General features: G+C 38.7%; 1 protein-coding gene across 2 annotated transcripts in view; it reads right to left on the bottom strand.

Annotated features, from left to right (window-relative positions):
- mbpb (myelin basic protein b) overlaps positions 1-13,520 on the bottom strand; it is a 40,334-nt gene that overhangs the window by 9,478 nt on the left and 17,336 nt on the right. For both annotated transcript variants that reach the window (XM_033981030.2, XM_055227766.1), the window contains exon 3: positions 7,312-7,369. In XM_033981030.2, the coding sequence (XP_033836921.1) occupies positions 7,312-7,369 (58 nt within the window). The remainder of the gene's footprint in view (positions 1-7,311; positions 7,370-13,520) is intronic.

Raw genomic sequence — 13,520 nt, 5'->3', positions numbered from 1 at the left:
GATAAATTTAAAATCTTAAAATCTCAATTTATCAGGAGATACACAGTTACACAACCATATTTTTACATCTAGACAAATGCATATGCAATATTTAAAACTTGAATAAGTAATAAATACAAAAACAGCTAATTAACAAGTTTTAAAATTAGTTTGATTTATTTACATTTGGCCCTTTGAGAGCTGCCATTTTACTGATGTGGCCCTCGGTGAAAATGTTTTTGACACCCCTGCCCTAACCTCTTCTTGTAATTTATACTTACAATACTTGATACATTTCTTGTATGAAAAATATTTTGGATGCAATATTACCGCACAGTCTCGGGTTAATATAGTGTAGTAGCTAGGTCCCATTGTGCACTCATATCAGGCCTAAGCTCTGCATTTATCACACAGCTGTCAGCAGACCTGTCAGACCCACCAAAATTGATCGATTCCTGTTCATGTGAATGACACAACAGCGCAGCCCAGCACTCATACTTCCCCTGGTTAGTCCCCAACTAGATTTCAAAATCTTCAGCTTTTCTTCACAGTTTTGCATTCAATATTTATAACTCTGCTTAAAATAAACAAGGGTGATTGATGCTGTTTGAGTGTAATGAACAAACAAGGGAACAAATTAAGTATTTCAGAAAAAGAGCAGTATTTTAGAGAAGCTTAAACCAGTAATAGCGGTGTATCCAAATTATACTTTCAGCTTTAGAGTCATATATTTATTACCAGATATAAATCAAAGAATACAATGTTAATTAAAACCGGGAAACCCAGTTCGAACACTTGCAATACATCTCAATATCACCAGAGGAAGTCAGTGTATCAAATTTTTGAGAACCAAAACCCTAAGTTGTGGACGTTGTATGTTTTAGTTGGAGATCAGAAAGGTCAGAAATAGCCAACAGCAATAGAGCGACAAGAGGTTTACACAATGCACCTCCTTGGCTGAGAAAAGCTAAAAGACCCATCCAGCCAACCAGAATAAATGCATGCCCCACTGGGTTCATTTTACAAAACATTTTTAATGCTTAATCTGCCTCTACAAAGAATTTTTCAAATAAGGCTATGTAGCACTCAATAAAAAGGTACCAAAAGTATATTCAAAACATTTTTTTTTCCTTAAAAAAGAAACATCACATTAGACTGGTTCAAAGTTTAAAGTAAAAAATGTCCTTTGAATAGACTTAGTTCTGCTCCTTTCAAGTAGAACCTTTTTGATTCATTGGTCCATTTTATTTGGAATTCACTTTTCGCACTTTTTCACACAGTTTAGCAGTACAAATCAGTTTGGTTCAACGCACACGCACAGACACACGCATGCACACACATACACATTTTCAGAATTCTAAATGCCCTAAATAGAGATGCTCACACTAGTTTGTTGTGAGAAAGGTTTAAACTAAAAACATTAGTTTTGCCTCAGAACTCCAAAATCATACTGTCCATGATTGAGTCTGTAAGAGCCTGTTAATGTCAGTGAAGGTCGTTTTCAATTATTCATCATTCATTCTTCTTCTTCCTAACATGGGTCACACATAGATGGAGGCCAATGCTGAACATATTCTGAAGATAAACGTGCCATAAATTTATTGGAGGAAGCCAAGGGGAATCCAAATTAACAAAGCATAGACATGCAGGGACCCAGGAAGTTCTACAGATCATCCCTGTCCATGTAGTCTACAAATATCTTTTTAGTAACTCATAAGAAAAAAGTATATCAACAATACAGTCATAAAAAGTATTAAAAAAAAAAAAAAGTAAGGGCAAGAGCATTTCCACAAATACAATAATAAAGTAAGGCTTGAAATAACCGCATATAGAATATTACCCAGTAAAAATCAAAACAAATGAATGGATACAAATTGTGAAATGTAATCTATAGTTTGTTTTAATAGTGACAGCAGGAACAAATAGGATACATTTGTTGACCACACTAGAACACATGGTCAGGTCAGCACAGATGGAGGAATAGCTCCATTTCCTTAGAAAAAACTGAGCTGAAGGATAAGAAGGATTTAAAGGTTGATCACAAGTTGATCTCAAGGGACTCAAACCAGCTGCTGTAAACCAAAAGCTCTGCTAGTAATGGGCCTAATTTGCACTTATTCATGTAATGTCTTGAGATGACTGCACACATATTCAACAACTAAAGAGAAATAATTTTTAATTTAGTCCCGAGGCGTGTTCTTGGGTAACGATGATGGACTAGTTTGCCGTCTGTGTTAGGATAGGCATGAATGTGGGGAGCATCTGCCATCTTGCACACTAAGAACCACAGTGGTGACGCTAAATCCCTTTGCAAGTCATCGACCCAGCCAGCCATGACGGACATTATCTAATGGAGAGTGTGAAATGTAATCTATGTTCGGATGTGAGCTCTGTCAGGATAAAACATATGATGACACTTGTTGCGTTAAGAGGAGTTTGTTGTTTGGCACAGAGGGGAAATGGCTTGTGTTCATCTTGTCTGACATATGGGAACACAGTATCCAGGCTAGTACTTTTGTTCTCTGTTGGCTTGTCAGCACTGCCTCCCCACTGGACTTTCGCAGCCATAGAGCCAGCTGCTAAGATGTGCACACACTCGCCGATTGTGCTGCCAGATGGTCCAACAAGGATGACGCAGTGGTCCTCCTGAATTCACCGTCACACAAAAAACTTTGCACATTACTGAAGAGTGCTGGCAATAAAAAATGTTAGGATGAAAATGCAGAAGCTTAGTTTAGAGAAAGTGTGAGATCAGAGAAAACTAAGTAGAAATAAGACTGTAGACAATGGTGCAGTGATGGATATTGCCATTTAACAATCAAAGCTTTTGAGAAGGGCTTGGGGGTGGAGAGTTGGCAGTACCAGGGCACGTACTGGCCAGTGACAGTCACGGCAACAGAGACAAGTAGTCAGCTGTTGCATTCAGACATGCGCAATAAGCAATATAAAAATAATAGAATTAAAAAAAACCTCAACCTTACTTGTTTATAATATATCCTGAATTATATTTGAAAGACCATGTGCAGATCAACATGTGCAATCAATGTCACAGAAGTTGCTGAAAGAAGCCACACTATGCAACTCCCCTGGGTATTACTGCTTTTCCCGGAATGTTCCACAGTATGGTATTAAATTTGCCTATCTTCATTTATTCATTTACAGTGGTTTATGTGGCTTGGAAAATTCTGTACTATATTCTTAACAGTATTATACAGTAATCAGATCTAGCCTGTAACTTAGCCTGGTGAAATTACCTGCTTTACTGCATGGAAATAGATATGTTTAATGAAATATATAGAGCATTTCAGGGAGGCAAACTGGTAGTGAACTTGCTTTTTGTCATGTTTGCAGAGCTAATCATAAATGACAAGCAGTACTTTTATGAGCAATTCAATTATATACTTTCTGGAGTTCCTGTTCATAAATCGCCTGCCTTACCCGTGGACAAATCTGAAGTAAAATACTTAAACATTTACTATATATTTACATAATTTTATGGCATATCTCTGTACTTTCTTAGATATCAGCTCAACACTCACCTTGGATAAATAAACATGTAACACTGGCCTGCAGCTTGTGTAGTAGACAGAAATTTCCAGGAATCCATGTGCCATTTGCAATGTGATAACTGGCTTAAACTATATCGTCTCATTTTCTTGGCAGAAGATGAAGTAAGTCTCAGAGGGAGAGTGAAACAGAATTAAAATTAGCTGGAGACACCCTGCACTAAGTTATGTTCAGAGCTCCAACTGCAGCAGTATGATTCTGCAGCTATTCCCATCATTGTTCCGGCCAAGATCAAATGCTTCAAATGTTTCAATGTTCAGCAGGATATTCTGACTCAACTGTCATTCAAAAGCATGAGAAATATCAAGTATTTTCTAGGAATTGACCAGAGCTCCTCCCACTTAGGGTGTACATCCTGACACACTGACAGCAACTATGCACTTGTATCTATTCAGACTGGCTTTCAAAATTGGATCCCAAATTGGCCAGAGAAAATCTTCACCACAAACTATACAACTAGAGGTTTGACTCAATTCTGAGGAACTGGAACTACTTTCCGTGCCTCCTGTTTTATGTAGTTTGTTATATTGTTTTATATAATATTGATTTGTATAAAAATGAAAAGAATGAACAAAATAAAACATATTAATATTTGTAGAAAACATCAAGCCATTTAAGGCCAATTGATGTCCTTAAGTAGAGGACTTCACCAGTAGAGATGGTGTCCTGGACAAACCCATTTATGCAACTGACACTGAGGCAGACAGAAAGAGGGTCTGCTGTTCTGGACCAGGTAATGGATGTATAATGGGCTTTTAACTGCCACACTACTGACAGCGGTGTTTGCCCTGCAGTGGAAAAGTAGAGCAAACAGGAAGTAGTGCGTGGAGACATCCCTGAATGGACCCTTGTCGCCGACAAAGAACATTTCCAAAGCACCTCGACCCGCCATCATAAAACGCTTACACCGCTCAATTTGTTGGAAATCGGTCTTATTTGGTTGGGAGCTCACGCCCTGAATCGACCAAATGATGTTAAATTAGGTAGGCCTTAGTGCACAGGTCAAAGACAGGTTTCTAAATACCCCTCATAACCACAATGTTCCACCTGTGAGGCCAACTAAGTGATAAGAAAATGGGCCTTTTCACCTTGTGACTGGGTCAGCTAGTTAAACATTAAGCATGAAACCAAGATTTGCACATGCAGACAAAGTATAATTCATCAATGACAAGTACTTTAAATGGCAAAATGTAAATATTGAATGCATTGCTACACAAAAGAAAAAAAGGCATGAAATACGGATTATATAAAAAAGTAACAAAACTAAAATGTAAAAGATGATTTAGATAACCGTTATCATTATCTGGCGTATACAGGATTTAACTACATGCCAAAAACCTTTTACAACAGCAGCATTATTAAATCAAAATGCCAAAAAGGAATAAACAATTTCTGATTTACATTTTATGCATAAATCTTTAACTATCCAGGAGCCTGCAGTCACCATTAACAACATTTATTTTGTTCAAATTATCTTAACATACAGAAGAAATAAATGTTTGACTAGTTGATTGAGACAGTCGACTACTAAAACAGCTTGTTGCACCCCTAAAACAGCAATATTTCCATTTCCAGCAATATTTTATTTATGTGAGACTGGTTTCTCTGCTTAAAAGACGTTTATTTCCTGTAACAATCTCATCAATGCTCAGATCAACAAGCTAATCTTCTATCCTTTTCTAACATCCATTCTAAGCACCATGATGTTATTATAATCCTTCCCCTTACGCGAAAAACCTAATTATGGGCCAGAGAGAGGTGTGGAGAAATCTGCATGCCTCCTCTCACCTCACAGGCCATGCTCGTTTCTAAATAGAGTTCACGTAAAGCACAGGGTATGCCATTGAAAATTACGTAAGTGTGACACTGATTTCCAGGGTAGTATATAAAATTGTATGTAATAAGCCGCTCTTACTACACCTAACCCCTGCATGTCACTGCCACATATGTCCAGGATATTGTTCCGCTCAGAACCTGAAAAATGAATGAACTGGCAGGGGGGAATTGGTGGGTTGCCTATATGCCTGCATCATGCCGTTTCAACGCAGGGAGCATTAATTAGCTGCTGTAGAAGGAGTACATTCATTGACAAACAGATCAATTTTGGTGAGACTTTGGAAAGCTAGAACTTTTCTCAATAAGTGGCTAACTCCTCGGTAAACACATCCAGGCACTAAGCACAGATAACATCGAGCCAAGCCGAAATGACATCAATAGACAGCGTAATCTTTGCGATGCAGACTACGGTGTAATTACTAGAACAAACAAAATGTATGGGTGCTTGATTGAATGCTTCGCAGTGTTAAAAATCATTAGTATTGTTTAGAATGTGCATCTGCATTTGTGGGTTGATTATGAAATGAGCACCCAATGTCACTGATTGATGGTTTATGGATTGCTGAGCTGAGTAACTTGAAACAGGAACAATGTAACTTTACTAATGCGGTTGTATTTAACGTATGACCAACATTCGCTCAGACGAGAAAAGTAACAAGCTAAGAACTAAAGCAACCTCTTGTAAGTCTTGTGAAAGGGAGACCGAACACAAAACCTATGTTAAATCAATATGCAAATCACTGCGGGCTAGGAGGCAGATGCAGTGGGGTTTTGAAAAAGACAAGCTTAAAGGGAAGAAGAATGCACTATCGCCATCCACTTTCTTAATGTCTGCTTTGTGACCTTCATCATTGTCAGGTTTAGTTAATTATGTCAAAACAGAATTTATCATGTGCGAAAGGTGGCTATCTTAGTTCAAATGTCACTGAATTTGGGATAAGGACAAGAAAATATTACATAAACCGTATCAACAAGATCCTAGAATGCACTGTGCGGGATTGATGGCAAAAGTAAACATTTTGATGTAGTCAAATTTATAAATCTTATACCTAATGTTTAATGTCAAGCAGGATTACATTGTGACAGATAGCCACTGTAGACTTAGGGAGGAAGCGTATACCATGCCACTGAACAGAAAAGGGGAAACACAACAACAATGGAACTCTTTCTTGTTTCAGGGCAGAAGCAATGACCACAATACCACAGGTCCCTCCGAGTTTTTAGATGAAAATGGCTAATGGCTAATTCTTCTTCCTTGCACTCCTCCTCAACACAATATAAGATTACTTTTTGTCATGGCAAAGAACGGCCTGAAGTGGCTCTGTCATTGAAACAAAACACAAAGTTCTCGGGCACAGATCCAACTGCCAACAGGGAGTCAACGTATAGTGAAATACTTGGATCAGTTGATAAAATACATAAGAGGGAAGTGACTTGCTTTAATCTTGGTCTAGATATAGGATAAGTCTATATATCTTTAATGCCATCATTTTCAGTGTAATTCCTGATTATGTTGAATAACACTTAATATATTATACATGCAGAGTGGTTTTAATCAATCCTATTTGAGCAGTCCTTTGATTTTCTGTGATTATAGGCAGCATGCATTAGGCAGTTTTTATTAACCAACCTACAAGTGGCCTACATTTATTGTGCAATGGACTCTGCCCTCCTCTGCTGAGGTGCAGTATTGCAAAGGCTATGTATTGTGGGCCAATGGGTGTTACATAAATGTGAGAGAACTTTCAAAAACTTTTCCAAGTTATGACAGACTAGAGTAATGGTTGCTATTAAAATATTAGTAAACAACCATGCATCATCATTAACTCTTAATTTAACCTTTCACTAATTAAATGCATTTTTGCAGCGCTGTTCACAAAGGATGTTTTCTGTATATTTCATGTGATTTAAATATTTAAGTTATCTTACCAAAGACTTCATCGGCCTCCCCTGGTTCTGTGGTGTCGGCTGCTTTGGGTTCAGGTGCCTGTGATGGAAAAAACAAAAATAGGTGAAGCTCTCAGGTGCCATGGTAACAAAGCAAAGAACGAGCCAGTGCTGGGAGAAACGGAAAGGGACAAAACGTCTGACATCATGTTTAGTCTTTGTTTAGTTTTGTCTCTCTTTTTTTTCATTGTCAATGCATACTACCTATTTTAAACATACTTAAGACTAATATGCTAACCACTTAAAAGAAGACAGTTTAAGCTACGCAACTCCTTTCATACTTCTGAGGTTTAAAGACTAACTGCTGGAAAAAAAGGGTTTTGTCAATAATTAATATAGTATACATAGTATAATAGTAAAATGATTTCACACTCATGGTTTATGCTTTTAGTGTCTCTACGCATTGCCTACAGAGTTCTTATTCCTGTGAAATGATGCATCTGTTTGGCTGTGTTTGAAAGATAACTTCTGCATCTGTGTCAATAAATAAATATGCACTGTATCTGAAAAGACTGTGGAAAGCAACTTCTTTATCCCTGTAAGCTGTGTGACAGAATAATCTCGAGGAGACATAAGCATTTCTTGATATAAAACCCCAAATCTAATTAAAAATATTTGCATTGCTGTTACACCACCTTTCCATCCTATTGTCTGCACTTAAACAAGACGTGTTTAAAACAAAGGAATTTTAAACTTTAAATTGTGTTTTACTTCCGGCTTTGTCAAGAAAGATAATGCAACTTTGACGATGTCTTTAGGGCTGAAGAAAGAACATGATTTAGATTTATAATTCTGTCAAAATACCAAACTTTGGACTTTCAACAAAACACAACAATGCCAATGATGTTCCATGAACTGACAAGTTAAGGCTGTGTAGTACTTTATAATTCAACTAAAGGACACACTGAACATTTTCATTTAGCTTTTTTCAGTAAGAGGGCAAATAACCTCAGGTGCTTTTTGTGCAAGGAAACCCCCTGGCTTCCCATAGGCAGATCATGTGATACTCTGAGTGCATTAAAAAGGATGTTTCAAATACCGTAGCCTAAGCTCAAACACATTCTCCAAACTCCCTCATCTCTAAAGCAGAGAGGACTTGCATGACCTTTAGACAAAACACAGAAAAAGGTAACCACTCGGAAGCACGAGAAAATGTGAAAATGGAATGCTGCCTGTAATTGAAAGAGCTAAGAGCAAAGGTGGACAAAAATGAGAACTGAGTCCGCTCTTAGTTTAAATTCCAGCAGCATTTCCAGTCCCAAAGTACTGTATATGTGTATTATAAGGCTTAGGCTGCACTAGGTGCAGTCAGGAGGCCTGAGAGGGGTCTGGTTCTGGGACCACAGGACCTCATCATTGCTTTTTGCAGATGATGTTGTCCTGATGGCTGCAAACTGCCCCAGTGCCTGTTGCAAGTCCTGGTTCAATAAAGCCGAGTGTGAAGCGGCTGGGATAAGAATGAGCTCTTATGAATCTGAGGCCATGGTGCTCGACCGGAAAAAGGTGGCTTGCCCTCTCCGGGTTGTTAGAGAGTCGTCGCCTCAAGTGGAGCGGTTCAAGTATCTCGGGGTCTTGTTCATGAGTGAGGGAAGGATGGAGCGTGAGATTGACAGGCGTCTGCAGCGTCTGCACTGATGCGGCCGTTGTATCGGTCTGTTGTGGTAAATAAGGAGCTGAGTTTACCGGTCAATCTATGTTCCTACCCTCACCTATGGTCATGGGCTTTGAGTAATGGCCAAAAGAACAAGACTGCAGATAGTGATCAAAACTAGTTTCGTTCGCAGGATGGCTGGGCGCTCCCTTAGCGATAGGGTGAGTAGCTCAGTCATATGAGAGGAGCTCAGAGTAGAGCCGCTGCTCCTCCATGTCGATATGGGGCAGCTGAGGTGGCTCGGGCCTCTGTTCAGGATGCCTCCTGGAAGCCTCCCTAGGGAGGTGTTCTGCACATGTCCCGCTGGGAGGACACCCCGGGGAAGACACAGGACAAGCTGGAGAGACTATGTCTCTGGCCTGGGAATGCCTTGGAGGCCCACTGGTGCAGCTGGAGGAAAGGTCTGAGATGAGGGAAGTCTAGGAGTTCCTGCTTAGACTGCTACCCCCGCATCCGGCCCTGGATAAGAGGAAGAAATTGAATGGATGGCTTAGGCTACACAGTCCAGAATGATGTAAACTTGGTTTGGTTTTGTTCTAGTCCTGGTTTAGTCCCAGTTTTGCAGTGTTTGTGAAAAGTGTGAATATACACACATCACTATGGTTTATTATCCAGTTTATGTAACAAAGAGTTGTAAGCAAAAAGACATTGCTATTGTTGGCTTATAATAATAATCTCTCCCTTCATAAAACACAAACAGAACTTTTATCAATAAGCAATCACTATTGAAAAACTAAAGTTGGCACAATGTTGCATCTAGTAATGTGAATACAATAAGACATTTAATGGACACATTGTTCAGGCAAAGCATCAGCATCACTGCTTTTATCTTCCCTTTCCAAGTATAAACTGCACTGGATTTTCACCCCAGCAATAGACCTAATTTTAGCATCTATGTACATTTCAACCTCTGCATCTCTCTGTACATCAGTGGTCTGGGTCTGCTATAATTGCTCCAAGTTCCAGCATGAAATTACATTATTACAAACTGTACCCTTATGCTAAAAAAGTGGGTAGCTATATTGACCAAAAGGACAAGTTCAAATCAATTCACAGTAGATCAGTAGTACAAAATTATACATTTACAATTTGTAAACTATGCTCAAAAACATTATTTCAACAGGAAGGCGACTCAACATGTACGATGCTATTTGTAATGGGCCCTTATGGTACAACTTAATTTAAATTTGAAAGTTGAAATTAGATTGGGAGACAAATGACTGCAAAAAGAAAAGTTTACTTACTTTACTACACAATTCACTGCTGCTCAGAACTATTTAGTTTTGTCTAAAGTTTTAAAAGTACATCTGGCAGGTGGGTCTCCCATGTTCCCACAGCTCTTGCAGAAGGTGCTGTGATGATGCAGCTCATTGTTGGTAAAAATTGTCTCGATCAAACACCACAGCAGACCGTGGGCGTCTGTTCTGGCTCTATATCCACAGAGCATGTAATATTGTTGCTCTGATTTCACTGGGGAATTCTAAATATGGGATTCACTGAACTGGAGTTAACTCTTTGCTTACACCAGCTATAGGCACTGCATTGTTACCACCTGTTGAATATGCACTCTTCTGATTAGAGAAAGCATTAAATTATTAAACTATTGATTTCCTCACATGGCTCAGACTTAATACTCCCTGGTTCACTTCCCATAAGCAGTACAGCTTGGGATATATGCTATGACTAATATACACTATGACTTAATTATTGACTACTACAGGCAAAACTAACAACTAAAACAGACACTTGCATTGTTAATCTTTAAATATAGATCCAATAAAATAAGTTTGGAAAGCATACTAAATTGGGGCTGGGATATAAAAATGTTATTGCTGCTCTGCTCCATGTATCCCCTGCCTCAAGTTGAGCTGCCTTTACTCTGCCTCACACAGGGAATTCAACAGAAAAATGATAAATCAATCCAAATGTTTGTTCTGGGGAAGGATGGACAAACATATTATGCCTCAGGCTCCACCTGCATAGCTCTGAGGCATTGTAGGAGATGGATCCACAGGGATTCAAATGAAAAATACAAGAATATATCAATATTCAGCCCTTGTAGCATTTGACCAAAGCCATTATGGCTTTCTTTTGTTATTCATCTGGCTTCTTCTCAAGTGTGAAATGTACTTTCTTATTGAATTTTGCTTTGTAATACTGATTTATTATGTTTTCTTATAACCATAGACATTTTTAGCAATTTTGGTTCCATCATGGGTCGTATGGGTCGTATAGTGTTTAGTTATTATTGTTGACATCATCTCGAGTCAGATACCTTCACAGATATTAGCCTTAAGGATATAATTAAGGCAGAATTTACATTTTATTTATTTAGAAAACATTGTTATGTTTGAGTGTGTTTGCATTAGTGTGCGCTCTATAATCAAATCCAAACAACATTAGCATAATGACATTTTCCAAACAATGTCGTTAAACTATTAAAATGTCACAAAAGTAAATAATGTGAACACTATAGGCCTTAAACTTAAGTAAAATGGCCTTACTGCCTGCTATGACCCTCATTATTACCTTATGGAGGCAAAGGAGGGGGCCAGGCACAGATCTCACAGCCAGCTGATGTTCTTGATCAGGAGCTGTCAAAATGACTACACACCTACTCAACACTGAGCTCATAAGTCACCTCTAGTTAAAAAGAACTTCAGCTCAGAGACAGGTGTGCAGAGTTAGACGCGGACTATATTACACTCACATAGCGACTTTTATTAACTAGCATACCGCCGGGGCATGGGTGGCATGATACAGCTATCAAGTGAATAATACAGTACTTGATGCTGTTCTGCACAAAAGTAAGCTGAAACTTTTTTGGGAGTGCCTTCACAGAGATCATCATAAAGGGCTGAAGTGGTTAGAACGTTTTCCCATTCACCAAAGGTTTGCAGTGTGATTCCCCCTTGCACAGGTTGTGCAAGATACCTAGAGTTTGGTGTATGAGGGATTGATGGTGATCAGAGGGGAAAAAAAATGCAATATAAAATGGCATTATTAAAAGTGACTGAATAACAGATTAAAAGCTAACAGCAAAGCCAGTAACAGTGATATAGAACAATTTAAGGAAGTTTGTTCAATTTGGGTGCTGTTTAAAATAGATATGTTTCAAAGGTGATAATCATATTGGAACTGATTGAATATAAATACACGAATGCAACAGAAAATAGCAGACTTAATTCTTGTGTTTTTGTTTCTTGGGTCATCACAGCTATCAGTAATTTGCCTTTTACATTTGCATAAAATTTAGGCCATGTTCTTCTATCAAACTTCTTTTGGTTTTCTTAGTTTTTCCAACAATTTTTACATCACAGACAATACTGGGGACTCAATAAAGGGTTTAAAAATCTACCGCAATATTAAGAAGACAAAGTGTGTCGGCCAAAGACTTAGCAACTTCATGAAACAAAGTTATCTCACATTTGTATGAAGGACTGTAAGACAACACAATTGACTTTAGGAGAGATGTAGGGCACATGGAGGAACCACAGACATGGCAAGTGTCACAGCAAAGTGCTACTTCAGCCACAAAGTTGGGAGGAGGATAAAGGGGCCTAAAATCCAGCTAAGTATTTTCTGTGGGCAAGGCTTAAGTGGATACCCAATACCTTAAAAGATAGGCCTATGACTTAAAAAAAAAACAACAATGTGACTTTGAGGGTCTTTTAACAGTTATTGTATTGGGTGATTTTGTGCTCTAATACTTGTCCCGCTCCATCTCCACTCAGGCTTTTGATCCCTATTGGGGGCTAGAGCAGTGGATCAGCTGCTGTAAGTGTAGATACAGCCTTCGCTCGAGAGGCGAAGTGCATGAGGAGTGCGGTGATTTGGACACCTTTCAAAGGCCCGGGTGATTTGAGACAATCAAAGGAATCCTGGCTCTCTTCGCCATCTGCAGCAGTGTGGTGATAGGTGTGCCCTTCAGAGCTCCATCCTGTCTATGCACTTTAAAGATGGAAGAGTTCCCTTCATCTTGGCTTTTTGATTAGATTAAAAAAAGCAGGAGGTAGGATTCTGAAACAAATTGTGACTGCTGTTTGAAAGAGGTGATTGTATCTAAGGAAGTGAGTGAAAAAAACAACAGTTTTCCTTTTCTAGCAGACAAGAACACAAGAGAATGCTCTGAGGCTGTTTCTCTGACCACAATGCACAGTGCTGCCTCAGTGGTACAATGGCTTTAGCTGATTCTTACTATAAGCTCCAGTCCTCCCAGATGAGTCTCCTGCTCCCTCGTCTGGAAACTGCAGCCTTCAGTTCAACAAAAGCAGAGGAGCTGACAAAGCAAATTTGGCGCCACAGTCACTTTGCAGAGGAATATTCACAGCATGGTATGCATTATTCTATTTGAGTTTTCTTCATCAATAACTCAGCCTCCAAAAATAAAATGTACATGGAAGTTAATTCATGATTCACCTGCTGCATATGTGCAAATGTAATTTCTAAAGATTGATTACTTTGTCGTAGATTGAGAGATTAGAGAAAATAAACCAAAAATTTGAATGTACCCCCCACTGTACATAGATACATTAAAAGT

The sequence above is a fragment of the Periophthalmus magnuspinnatus genome, chromosome 16 (genome assembly GCF_009829125.3).
Source record: "Periophthalmus magnuspinnatus isolate fPerMag1 chromosome 16, fPerMag1.2.pri, whole genome shotgun sequence".
In the NCBI taxonomy this organism is placed as follows: domain Eukaryota; kingdom Metazoa; phylum Chordata; class Actinopteri; order Gobiiformes; family Gobiidae; genus Periophthalmus; species Periophthalmus magnuspinnatus.
Note: the sequence above shows the minus strand (reverse complement) of the source record. Positions and strands in the feature narration are given on the sequence as shown.